At 42.9% G+C, this 13,394-nt stretch overlaps 1 protein-coding gene across 3 annotated transcripts in view; it reads right to left on the reverse strand.

Annotated features, from left to right (window-relative positions):
- Positions 1-13,394, reverse strand: part of CNTNAP2 (contactin associated protein 2) — a 624,497-nt gene that overhangs the window by 181,516 nt on the left and 429,587 nt on the right. For all 3 annotated transcript variants that reach the window (XM_072329823.1, XM_072329822.1, XM_072329821.1), the window contains one exon: positions 11,496-11,696. In XM_072329823.1, coding sequence (XP_072185924.1) covers positions 11,496-11,696 — 201 coding nt within the window. The remainder of the gene's footprint in view (positions 1-11,495; positions 11,697-13,394) is intronic.

The following is a 13,394-nucleotide window of genomic DNA, read 5'->3' on the forward strand; positions in this document are numbered from 1 at the left end:
ATAAACTCAAAAGGTGGGCTCTTGTGAATAAGGTTTATCAAAACAGTGTGAAGGGTTTTTCACTTAGGATGAGGTAATCCCAGATAAGTATAAAACCTGGAAGAAGAAATCCTTGTGAATAGTGCTTCTGAAAAGGACTTGGATGTTCTAATTGATTAAAATCTTAACGAGTCAGCAGTGTGTGCTTGCAGTCTGGAAGGCCAATGGTATCTTGGGCTTTCACAAGTTAATAAATTAAAAATAATAATAATTAAAACAACAACAAAAAACACAGAAAAACCCAACCCTTACAATTGTGTGGGAAAGAAATATTATTAAAAAGAGAAATATTCCAGATCTATTCCAATATTTCTTGCTTAAGTACAGAACCTGCAACTCCAAGGGTGTTCAATTCTACTTTTTCTCTTCCCTAAAGCTAAGGGCTTGGTGTTTCTTCTATTATCATAGGAAAGATATATTTAGTTCATACTGACACGACAGCTTTAATTTTGCTTTTAGTGTCTAATTAATAGCATTTTCTTGCCTTTTATAGTCATCCTGTGACTACGTCAAAATTCTGGAATTTTTAGTCCACTCTGGGGGAGATGTGTTTACTCTACTAATATAGTTTTTATTACTGAGTTACAACAGTTAAACAAGTTAAAAATATACGCTGTTATTACAAAAAACTGAAATTAGAATCATGCAGTAATTAATTTTTAAGGAAACCATACAGTCTAAACTCCAAGATTTAATTGTTCTTAAGTGCTGAAGTAACATGTATCTAATTACGTATCTGGCTTGCAAAAGTGGGCACTGCTCTTTCCACTGTGTGACACAGGTGACATAAGAGGCAAACCAAGGGCAGTCCCAGGTTTCCTGCTACTAAAATGTTTCTCTGATCCTTCCTAATCTTTTAAGATGGTAGGCCACACGGGTGGTTAGATGTTTAAGATATTTCTAATGTTTTTTTGAATCCTGTGGCAAAGTGTACATGGGGCTACAGATAAACTCTAAACAGGATCTCAGTTTTGGGAAGGGGTGTTGAATGGTCTGGGATGGGGGCAGCAAATTGAAGAGACTCGTCTAATCATATTTTAAGGGTAGATATACCAAATTGGTTTTCATTTGCTGCAACTTGAAATATCCTAAGAGGCACAGGAGATTTTAATCACTTTTTATTTTGGTGCTGAATTCTTAAACGTAGTTTAAGTTCTTCTATACCTAACACTGTATGGAAATATATGTGCCTGTCAACACAATTTGCAATTCTAAGTGAAAATCATGTTTTTATAGGTGTTCACAGTCAACACAATACTTTTTTCTTACTGTCTTGATTGTATTGTGTTTTCAAGGGTAATGAATGGATGAGTTTTTGGGGAATCACTTTGGCTCATGGTGAATGATGCAGAAAATGAAAAATCTCTATCCAGTGCTCATAACAAATGTTTTATACTCAGGTCAGAAGAATTCAATTTCTACCCAGCTTTTTACTTTGTGCTAGTCTTTATAGATGTAATACTGTTTAATTCAAGCATTACCAACAAATCTTGGGAAGCCTAATGGTCTCTAAATGCTCATCTACAAACACGTTATCAATTAAGTTCACTTCAAGGTGAAAACTGACACCGTTACAAGGAAGCGTTCTTTAACGAAACATTTACATATTATGAAAATTTCTTGGGCTATCTGTTTTGTCTTTTACTGCTTAATGTTTAATGAGAAGTCCAAATTAAGTATGGCTAAAATTAAATATGTGTTTGTTTTTTTTACCATTCTTATCCATCCAAATGATGAAATTCAACTGTGACTGCTTCATAATATTCATTATAAATTTTTAACTAAGTTGATTTTTTTTTTTTTGCATTTTGTTTGCTTTCAAATATTAAAATGTTTGAATGAGCTCCTGAAATGTTTATGAAATGAAATGATAAAAGGAGAAATGTTCAGAATAAAATTAAGATCTTTAAATATGTAATCATCTAAAGCTTTCCTTCCATACTCTGTTTTCTCAAGGAAAACTCAAGAGATTGCAAATGCTTATGTAGATTGAAAAGTTAAGACATATAATAGGTATATCCTGCAACTGGACAAGGTATTATTTTTGTGTATGTGGTTAACAAGAGGTTAATATGCATCTTTAAAATCAGACTAGGCTTTTTTTTTTTTTTTTTTTTTTTTTTTTTTTCTGGAAATAAATCTAGTTGTTTGAAGATGCTGAATCTTCAACTGATGTGTTTAATTTGTCTGTCTTATGTTCAATTCAGTGAATATTATATCCATATGGATGCTGGAGACCCAGACTAAGTCCCCACACATGCATGATAGGAAGGCTGCTGCCAAGAAAAATGAGGAGGCTCAGCCTGAGATCCCAAATGAAGATGCTGGAGTGCAGATCTCTGGCTGCAGTGAATGCTGGAGTCTGGCTTTTGCTGTGCTGGGTGAGGGAGGCAGTGACTGTGAACAATGTGACAAGGTAAACTACCTACTCAGCCTTGTGGTTGACCTAAAGGAGAAGGTGGAGAGGCTGCGAATCATAAAGGATTCCAAGAGGAATATTGATTGCTGGTACCAAACCCTACCAGCCCCTAGATCTTGTCAGCCAGATGAGGCTCTGCACAGAGTACGTCACCCCCTGCTGCCTTGCAAACAGGTCACAGAGGGGAACCAGCATGCACACAGCATTCCTGCTGCAGTGAACCCACTATCCTCTCCTCCCCCTAGGAAAAAAAGTGAAGAATTGGGAGATGTAGGGCAGTGGCATAAGGCCCCTGCTAGGCAATGCAGGCATGCCCTCCCTGTGAGTCCCCAACCCCCCCCCAGCTGCCCCTGTGGAACAGGTACAGTGCTCTGTACCTACAGGGACAACTGGATGATGGTGCTGATGGCGGTTCTCCCCAGTTGGTGGTGCTCCCCAAGTGTAACCATTCACCTAGCATTAGAATTTCACTGACTAAGAAAAAACAATGGGTCATTGTTATTGGCTACTCTCTGCTGAAGGGAGCTGAAGGGCCAATATGTAGACCAGATCATCTACACAGGGAGGTCTGCTGCCTCCCGGGTACCTGGGTGAGAAAGAAACTTCATTCTCTCGTCCGGCCCACTGATTACTATCCCCTATTTCTGTTCCACGTTGGTAGTGATGATTTAGACAGAACTTTCCTAAGGATTGTGAAAAAGGATTTCAGAGCCTTGGGGCAACAGGTAAAGGGCTTGGGAGCACAAGTAATGTTTTCCTCTATCCCTCCAGCTATAGGGAATAATGAAGGACTCAATATAATGGGCCAACAGATTAATACCTGGCTCCGAGCTTGGTGTGCCTGGCAGGGGTTTGGGTATTTTGATCTTGGCTCTGTTTGCATAAGACCAGACTGGCAAGTGACCAATAGGAGTGGCTTCTCCCACTGGTTGAAAGGGGTCTTAAGATGAGAGTTGGGTAGGTTCATTCAGAGAGCTTTACCCTAGGTACAAAGGGGGGTGGGGGTGTAACTGGGGTCACCAATATGAAGCCTGTCCATAATGTCCCTGTGCTTGCAGGAGAGGGATGTGCTTCTAAGACCCAATGGTCTTGGCCCTTGGTGAAGGAGGATGATGACTCACCCTTTGTAGAAAGAACACGAGGGCTGGTGTGATGTTGGTGGCTGTGGAAACACCTGAGTGTGGTCATGAGGGTATTAGGGATGCTGTCTCTCGCAAGGAGGTCAAGCTCAGGTGCCTTTACATGCCTTTACCCATTTACACAGCATGGGTAATAAACAAGAGGAGCTGGAGGCTATTGTGTGCTTGGATAGTTTTGATATAGTTGCCATCGTGGAAACATGGTGGAACAATTCCCACAGCTGGAGTGCAGTGATTGAGCTACTGACTTTTCAAAAGAGAGGGTGGGTAGGAAAGGTGGTGGTGTAGCACTCTATGTTAAAAAAGACTGTGAATGTGTGGAAATCAGTGATGGTGACAATAGGGTCGAAAGCTTATGGGTCAGAATAAAAACTAAGGCCAACAAGATTGACATTACTGTGGGAGTTTGCTACAGGCCACCTACCCAGGATGAAGTGGTGGACGAGATGCTTTATAAACATCTGGGTGAGGTCTCAAGGTCACTCCCCCTTGTTCTGGTGGGGAACTTCAACTTTCCAGACATCTGCTGGAATTATAATGCAGCTGACCAGGAACAGTCCTGGAGGTTCCTAGAGTGCGTGGGAGATATCTTCCTGACACAGCTGGTGAGGGAGCCGATGAGGGGAAGCAAAATCCTGGACCTGCTGTTTGTTAACAGAGAATGTCTGGTGGGGGATGTCAAGGTTAGAGGCCGTCTGGGACAAAGCGATCATGAGATGCTAGATTTCTCAGTCCTTGTTGAAACATGGAGGAGAGTCAGACAAACTGCCACCTTGGACTTCTGGAGGGCAGGCTTGAACCTCTTTAAGACCATGGTTGAGAGGGTCACAGAATCACAGGATGACCTGGGTTGGAAGGGACCTCAAGGATCATGAAGTTCCAACCCCCCTTCCTGGCAGGGCCACCAAACCTCCACAACCACTAGATCAGGTTGCCCAGGGCCCCATCCAACCTAGCCTTGAACACCTCCAAGGGCGGGGCATCCACCACCTCCCTGGGCAGCCTGTTCCAGGACCTCACCACTCTCCTAGTAAAGAACTTCCCCGTAACATCCAACCTAAATCTACCCTCTTTCAACTTAAATCCATTTCCCCTTGTCCTGGTATTATCAGCCCTTTTGAAGAGTTTGCTCCCCTCTTGGATATAGGTTCCCTTCAGGTACTGAAAGGCTGCAATGAGGTCACCCCACTGCCTTCTTTTCTGCAGGCTGAACAAGCCCAGCTCCCTCAGCCTCTCCCCTTCTATAGGGGAGGTGCTCCAGTGCACTGATCATCTTTGTCGCTCTCCTCTGGACCCTTTCCAACAGCTCCATGTCTTTCTTGTACTGAGGGCTCCATACCTGGACACAGTACTCCAGATAGGGCCTCACAAGAGCAGAGTAAAGAGGGAGAATCACCTCCCTGTCCATTCTGGCCACCCCTCTCCTGATGGAGCCCAGGATAGCATTTGCCTTCTGAGCTGCAAGAGCACACTGCTGGCTCATGGTAAGTTTCTCATCCATCAGTACCCATAGGTCCTCTGCCGAGCTGCTCTCAAGGACTACTTCTCCCAGTCTGTACAGATGCCTGGGGTTCTTCTGGCCTAAGTGCAAATCCTTGCACTTTGCCGTGTTGAACCTCATTAGGTTCACCCAGGCCCAGCTTTCAACTCTGTTGAGGTCCCACTGAATGGCATCCCTTCCTCCCTCTGTATCAACTGCACCACTCAGCTTTGTGTTGTCAGCAAACTTGCTGAGGGGGCACTTGATTACATCATGGATGTTATTGATAAAGGTGTTAAAGAGCACCAGTCCCAAGACAGATCCCTGTGGGACACTGCTTGTTACTGGCCTCCACCCAGACATAGAGCCAGTGACCACCACCCTCTGTCTGCGGTCTTTCAACCAATTTCTTATCCATTGAGTGGTCCACCCATCAAAACCACATGCCTCCAATTTGGAGATGAGGATGTGGTGGGGTACCATGTCAAAGGCCTTGCTCAAGTCCAGGTAAATGACATCGGTCGCCTTCCCTTTGTCAGCCAGTGCCATTACTCCATCATAGAAGGCCACAAGATTGGTTAAGCATGACCTTCCCTTGGTGAAGCCGTGCTGGCTGTCTCGGATCACTTGCTCTTTCTTCATGTGATTGAGCATGTCATTGAGGAGGATCTGTTCCATGATCTTCCCAGGCACGGAGGTGAGGCTCACCAGCTTGTAGTTCCCTGGGTCCTCCCTGCTCCCCTTCTTGTATATGGGAGTGACGTGACCCTTCCTTCAGTAATCTGGGACCTCACCTGACAGCCACGACTTCTCAAATATGATGTAAAGAATAAGAAACTTTAGTCTAATATTGTATGTACTGGAAAAAGATGTTATTTATAGAGAAAACCTGTATCAGTCAGTAACTAAACACAGGTCTCAACTCTAACTTAATTGACATAAAGAATATGAGACAACTGTGTCCACTGTAGGTCTCTTGTGTGAAAATGGGTTCCACGGAATTTTACAGTATGACTATAATTTTATATTTACTGCGATGATAACATTGTGAATTTTCAACAGATGTGTCTGCTTTTGTGCTTTCTATAAAAGCTACCAAGCTGTCTTTACTAATTTTATTTTCTTTTGATAATCTTTTTTTATTGTCCCTAAGTCTGGACATAATGTCTAACAGACTTCAAGATCCAAATCAAACTGTAACAAACCAACCAAACAAAAAGTTAAGAAAACTGAGTTTTCAGGTTCTCTTTACTTGCTGCTGGACAATTTCTGTTCATCCTGCTTTTGGCAGAAAATTTCACTTCACAACTCCATGCGGTCCCTTCCAACCAAAATTATCCCGTGGTCTTATAAGATTCCCACTTTCATGTAAGTATTCAGATGTCTCTTGTGATTACATGTATGTGGAATATTTTGTGAGTGATTTCCCTCAGCCTAAATGGATAGGCAATTGCTTGTAAAACCACTCCCAATCCATAGACCTAGCAATGATTTTTTTTTTTTTTCCTGCAGCATTTATGTATCATTTTGCTTCTGAAAGTCTATATAAGAAAAAAAGACATAAATCTGGAAAAATGGAGACTCGAAATCAAATAGAATCATAGAATCATAGAATTACCCAGATTGGAAAAGACCTTGAAGATCATCAAGTCCAACCGCAGCCTAACCAGTACCTTATCTCTAAAAACCCTCTGCTAAATCATATCCCTGAGTACCACATCCAAACACCTCTTAAAAATATTCAGGGATGGCTATTCAACCACCTCCCTGGGGAGCCTATTCCAGTACCTAACTACCCTTTCTGTAAAGAATTTCTTCCTAATATCTGACCTAAACTTGCCCTGGCACAACTTGAGACCATTTCCCCTCGTCCTGTCACTTGTCACTAGTGAGAAGAGACCTGCCCCACTCTCACTGTAAGAACCTTTCAGGTACTGGAAGAGCGCAATAAGGTCTCCCCTCAGCCTCCTTTTCCTCAGACTAAACAGCCCCAGCTTCCTTAGCCTCTCCTTGTAGAGCTGATTCTCCAAGCCCTTCACGAGCCTCGTTGCCCTTCTCTGGACCTGCTCCAGTACCTCCATGTCTTTCTTGTGCTGAGGTGCCCAAAACTGGACACAGTACTCAAGGTGAGGCCTCACCAATGCCGAGTACAGGGGCAGGATGACTTCCTTAGTCCTGCTCACCACACCATTCTTGATACAAACCAGGATGCCATTGACCCTCTTGGCCACCTGGGCACACTGCTGGCTCATATTCAGCCGACTGTCCATCAGCACACCAAGGTCCCTTTCCAACAGGCAGCTTTCCAGCCACACTTCCCCAAGCCTGTAGGGTTGCCTGGGGTTGTTGTGACCAAAATGCAGGACCCGACACTTGGCCCTGTTGAAACTCGTTCTGTTAACCTTGGCCCATAAATCAAGTCTATCTAGGTCCCTCTGTAGTGCCCTTCTCCCCTCAGGCAGATCAACACTCCCTCCCAGCTTAGTGTCGTCTGCGAACTTACTGAGGGTGCACTCAATCCCCTCATCCAGATCATCAATGAAGATGTTAAACAGAAGCATCCCAAGCACCGAGCCCCGGGGGATGCCATTTGTGACCGGCCGCCAACTGGATTCCACTCCAGTTGACCACAACTCTCTGGGCTCGGCCATCCAACCAGTTCTTCACCCAGCGGAGCGTGCGCCCATCCAAACCACGGGCAGCCAGCTTCTCAACCAGAATGTTATGGGGGACAATGTCAAAGGCCTCACTGAAGTCCAGGCAGACCACGTCGACAGCCTTTCCTTCATCTACTAAGCGGGTCACCTTGTCATAGAATGAAATCAGGTTAGTCAGGCAGGATCTATCATTCAAATACCCATGCTGACTAGGCCTGATCCCTTGGCTGACATTTAGTTCATCCATGATGATACCTGAGATTATCCTTTCCATAACCTTCCTGGGGACCGAGGTGAGACTGATGGGCCTGTAGCTGCCAGGATCATCTTTACGGCCCTTTTTGAAGACGGGTGTCACATTCGCCAGCCTCCAATCCACCGGGACATCCCCAGTCAGCCAAGACTGCTGAAAAAATGTGGACAGTGGTTTGGTGACCACATCCGCCAACTCCCTCAGCACTCTATGGTGCAACCCATCCGACCCCATGGACTTATAAACATCCAGCTTTTGAAGTAGGTCCAGAACCATCTCATCGCAGATCACACAGGACACGTTTTGTTCCCCCTTCCCATCTACCAGTGTAGGGGGCTGCGTTCCCAGGGAGTTACAAGCATAACTATTGAAGACCGAGGCAAAGAAGGTATTAAGTACCTCAGCCTTGTCCTGATCCTCAGTGACCAAGTTGTCCTCAGAATCCAACAAGGGATGGAGATTTTCCCTAGCCTTCCTCTTGCCGTTGATGTGTTTATAAAGACATTTACTATTCTCCTTAACCTTAGAAGCCAAGCTCAGTTCTAGCTGCGCCTTGGCCTTCCTAATTTTCTCCCTGCACAGCCTCACTACAAACCTGTAATACTCATAAGTAGCTCGCCCATTCTTCCAGAGACTGTATACTCTCTTTTTGTTCTTTAGATCAAGCCAAAGGTCTCTGGTCAGCCAGCCCGGCCTCCTCGCCCATTGGCTTATCTTTCGCGATTTTGGGACAGTCAGCTCCTGCGCTTTTAGGACAATTTCCTTAAAGTATTCCCAGCCTTCCTGGGCTCCCACACTCTCCAAAGTTACCCCCCAGGGGACCCTCTCAACCATAGTCCTAAGGAGGTTGAAGTCCACCCTCCGGAAGTTCAAGGTGGCAGTTCTACTGACTCCCCTCCGCAGTTTGACAAGCATCAAGAAATCTAGCATTTCATGATCACTGTGTTCCAGACGGCCTCTAACCTTGACATCCCCCACCAGACCATCTCTGTTAGCAAACAGCAGGTCCAGAATTTTGTTTCCCCTTGTCGGCTCCTTCACCAACTCTGTGTCAGGAAGTTATCTCCCACACACTCTAGGAACCTCCGAGACTGTTCCCTATCTGCTGTATTGTAATCCCAGCAGATATCTGGGAAGTTGAAATCCCCCACCAGAATGAGGGGGAGTGACCTCCTCCAATTGCCTATAAAGCATCCCATACACCTCTTCATCCTGGGTAGGTGGCCTGTAGCAAACTCCCACAATAACATCGGTATTGTTGGCCTTGGCTTTTATTCTGATCCATAAGCTTTCAACCATGTCATCACCGTTATTGATTTCCACGCATTCACAATTTTTTTTAACATAGAGAGCTACACCACCGCCTTTCCTACCTAGCCTATTTTTTTTAAAAAGTTGGTAGCCCTCAATCACTGCACTCCATGTGTGGGAGTCATTGCACCATGTTTCAGTGACGGCAACTATATCAAAACTTTCTGAACAAGCAATGGTCTCCAGCTCCTCTTGTTTATTACCCATGCTGTGTGCATTAGCATAAAGGCACCTGAGCTTGGCCTCCTTGCGATCAGCAGCAGCCCTAATAGCCTTGTGACTACTATTAGGCGTTACCACAGCCACCAGCTTAACACCAGCCCTCATGTTTTTCCTACAAGGGGGTGAGTCACCCTCCTCCTTCACCAAGGGCCAAGACCTTGGGGGCTTAGAAGCACACCCCTCTCCTGCAAGCACAGGGACATTGCATGCAGTTTCCATTTTGGTGGCCCCAGCTACTGCCCCCTTCATAACTAGTTTAAAGTCCTCTGGATGAACCTACCCAATTCTCTTCTTAAGATTCCTTTTGACCGGTGGGATCCAAGGTCAAAAAACCCAAATCCCTGTCGGGCACACCAAGCTTGGAGCCAGGTATTGATCTGTTGGCCCATTATATTGAATCCCTCATTCTTCCCTGAAGCAGGAGGGATAGAGGTGAACACAACTTGTGCTCCTGAACCCTTTACCTGTCACCCCAAGGCTCTGAAATCCTTTTTCACAATCCTTAGGAAAGTTCTGTCTAAATCATCACTACCAATGTGGAACAGAAATAGGGGATAGTAATCAGTGGGCCAGATGAGGGAATGAAGTTTCTTTCTCACCCAGGTACCCGGGAGGCAGCAGAGTCCTCATGGAAGTTCTGCCTAACTCATCACTACCAACTTGGAACAGTAATAGGGGATATTTACATATACTACACTTCTGAAGTGTGTGCAAACAGTGACCTTACATCCGTCAGCAGTCTGATCATGTTACTTCTAGTTATAAACAAAATTCAGAATCCCCTGTACATTAAAGGTCAAGAAAGAAAAAATAGTTTTTACTTTGCAGAATCTTTTCCCTATACTAAATTAAGGAAAATAATAGCAACAAACTAGTACTAGTATTTCTAGTTCAGAAACAGAAGGAAGCAGAGAAGTAACAAGCATTACAGTATCTATTAACTAACAAAACACTTAGGGAATAGTGATAACATGCACATGCATGCCAAATGAATCCTAATCTAATCTATACCACCATTAGAAAACATGCTAAAATCATGAGGGGAAGCATCATAAAGTACAACACTGCAAGCACCCAACCATTAGTTTAATCTGAACTGCATTTAACTGTTTCTATCAAAATGAAGTCATTTTACAATCACAAAAATTCATTATACATTTCCACATATAAGCCAATCTCCATTAAGTACTATTAGAGAATTATTTAACATCTATTGCTATCATACATAACTTGAGCATAGATACAGTACTGGGTACAAATTAAAAGTTCCTAAAAATTAATTCCTCCCTTACGTGCTGTCTTATTGATTCTGCAACAACTAATATTTTTGTCTCTATAAGTGACAGGTAAGATTTCTTAAGCAGACAAGTATGTTTTTGCAAGATCTCTATCAGTAAAGCTATAGACTAAAATGAGGAACGTACAGTTAATTTACTCACAGTTAATAACATATACCGTTTCTCACACAACCACATTACTGGCCATGCCAGTACTTCTATGTTGTGTAAGGCATCAGGTCACCCCCACATACCCTAGGTTTAAGAAACTGTCACAGATGTATTAGTAGGAAATTCCAACTCTAATTCAGACAATGGCTTTGGCGTCTGTAGCATATGAAGACTGACAAGTGAAAAACTGGGATAAAATTCCAAAATTTTTTCAGTGCCTTTAATGATTAAACTTCCATAGCTACCCTGTTTACCAAAACCTGTTTAAGGAGCAACAAATCTGTCTGAAAAGTACACAGATCTGTAGTGCAACCAAATCCATTTTAGTAGCAAGTACAATGGCAAACTTTACTAAGAAGGTAATTCCTTGTGGATTTTTGATTTTTTTTTAGCTCTTTGTGAACCTTAGTGAAGGAGAACAAAGAAATATTTTCACTGCATGGACAGGTCCAACAGCAGAATTTGATAATTTGTGCAGATAAAGGTGTTTAAGACTTCATTTAATTAATAACCCATTTTCAGCCTACCTGGTGTATTCAGCAGCCGAGACATCTTGCAAGAATATGAGATAAACTGCTCACAGTATTCAGCACTACTGGTAATGGCAGAAATCTGGTCCATTGTTGCACTGTAGTTTAGCTGCAGTACAGATACTTTTTCTACACTGTTGCCTCCAACAGATGTTTGCGTTTGCAGATCATGGTACACAGTTGTCCATACTTTGTCCTCTGAAATTTAGAATGGAAAAGGACCAGACAAAAATTAGTAAAAGACATACAGTATGACTGAATTAAGATTAGTCTTGGTCTTTGACAAAAGGTTTCTGTGTCCTGCAAGGGAATTTTGAGTGGGCAGGGAAAAAGGATGTTGAACATAAACAGTCATCAAGTGAGACCACATACCTGAAACAATGAAAGCATGAAACATTTATTTCCCATTGTAGTTTTGTTAAATATACAATCATAGAATTGTTGGGGTTGGAATGGACCTTTACAGATCATCTAGTCCCCCTGTTGTGGGTAGGCACATTTCTCACGAGACCAGGTTGTCCAAAGCCCCATCCAACATCACCTTGAATTCAAGAGCTGCACATCTTTGTTGTGCTGGGGGCCCCAAACCTAGATGAAGTTTTTCAAGAGAGGCTTAATTATTGCAAGGATAATCACTTAGCACTCCCTGCTGGGAACTCCTCTTTTGATGCAGCCTACGATTCTATTGGCTTTCCAGCTGCAAGTACTCTTAGTCAGTTCATGTTGAAATTTTCATCCATCAGTACCTTTGTCTGAAGAGCTGTTCTCAACCCAGCTATCCTCTAGACTGTACTGACTCTGGGATTTGAACTGATCTAGGTGCAGGACTTCACAAGATTCACATGGACCTGTCCCACAAGCCTGCTAAGATCCCTCTTTATGACATCCCTTCCCTTTAAAGCATCAACTGTACTTCTCAGCTTGGTGTTATCCACAAAGTTGCTGAGGATGCATTCAGTTCCATTGTCACCAATGAAGGTACTGTCACAATGAAGATACTGGTCATAGTATGGAGACCTGCAGGGGTCTCTACCTGGAGTTTGAGTAATTGACTGCAACTCTTTTAGTGTAGCTGTCCACCCAATTCCTTACCCAATAAACAATCCAAAATCCATGTCTTAACAATTTAGAGACAGATTTGCTGTTTGTGACTGTATAAAAGGCTGTAGTTGCACTTCCCTTTTTCACCAAAGTTATCACTCTGTCATGGTAGGAAGAGTTCATCAATCATGATTTGCCTTTTGTAAAGCTATGACAAATAACCTCTCTGTGTCCTATATTCCTTAACACATTTTCTGGAAGCACTTGGTCCATGACTTTAAATGGCGCAGGGATGAAGCTGACCATGCTGTAGTTTCTTGCAGCTCCCTGTAGTTCCACCTTGTTTCCTTAATAATCAGTGCTAAGAATGACTGGTGAAACTAATAAGGATCAACTTTGCAGGAAATTTATTAGAATGAAACAAGGATGATACAATAAACACTAAAGACTTCCCTGTGAGGAAAATTCACTGTGCATGGTAAGTTGTCATGGGCTACATAGAAATACTGCCTTTGCAGTATTAGGAACACACCAGATTGTACTATGTTACATCATTTGATTTTTAATACTTAGATCACTGTAGTTTACTATGGTTCACAAGAGTCAAGTTGTCTACGTTATAACTCAAGCTGTGTTCTCAGGATAATCCCAAATTACTACTTACTGAGATTTGAATATTTTATAATAGAAGCACGCTATGACATCATTGATTTGCAGACTTGTTATGGTACAGATACGAACATAATAAATAACAGATTTAGGAAATAATGTATATATTAGAAAACAGTGGAAATACAAATCTTATATATATATGTGCAAGACAAAATAAAGGAGGAAGGACAAGCTGATTTTGGT

This window comes from Excalfactoria chinensis, chromosome 2 (genome assembly GCF_039878825.1).
Source record: "Excalfactoria chinensis isolate bCotChi1 chromosome 2, bCotChi1.hap2, whole genome shotgun sequence".
NCBI lineage: Eukaryota > Metazoa > Chordata > Aves > Galliformes > Phasianidae > Excalfactoria > Excalfactoria chinensis.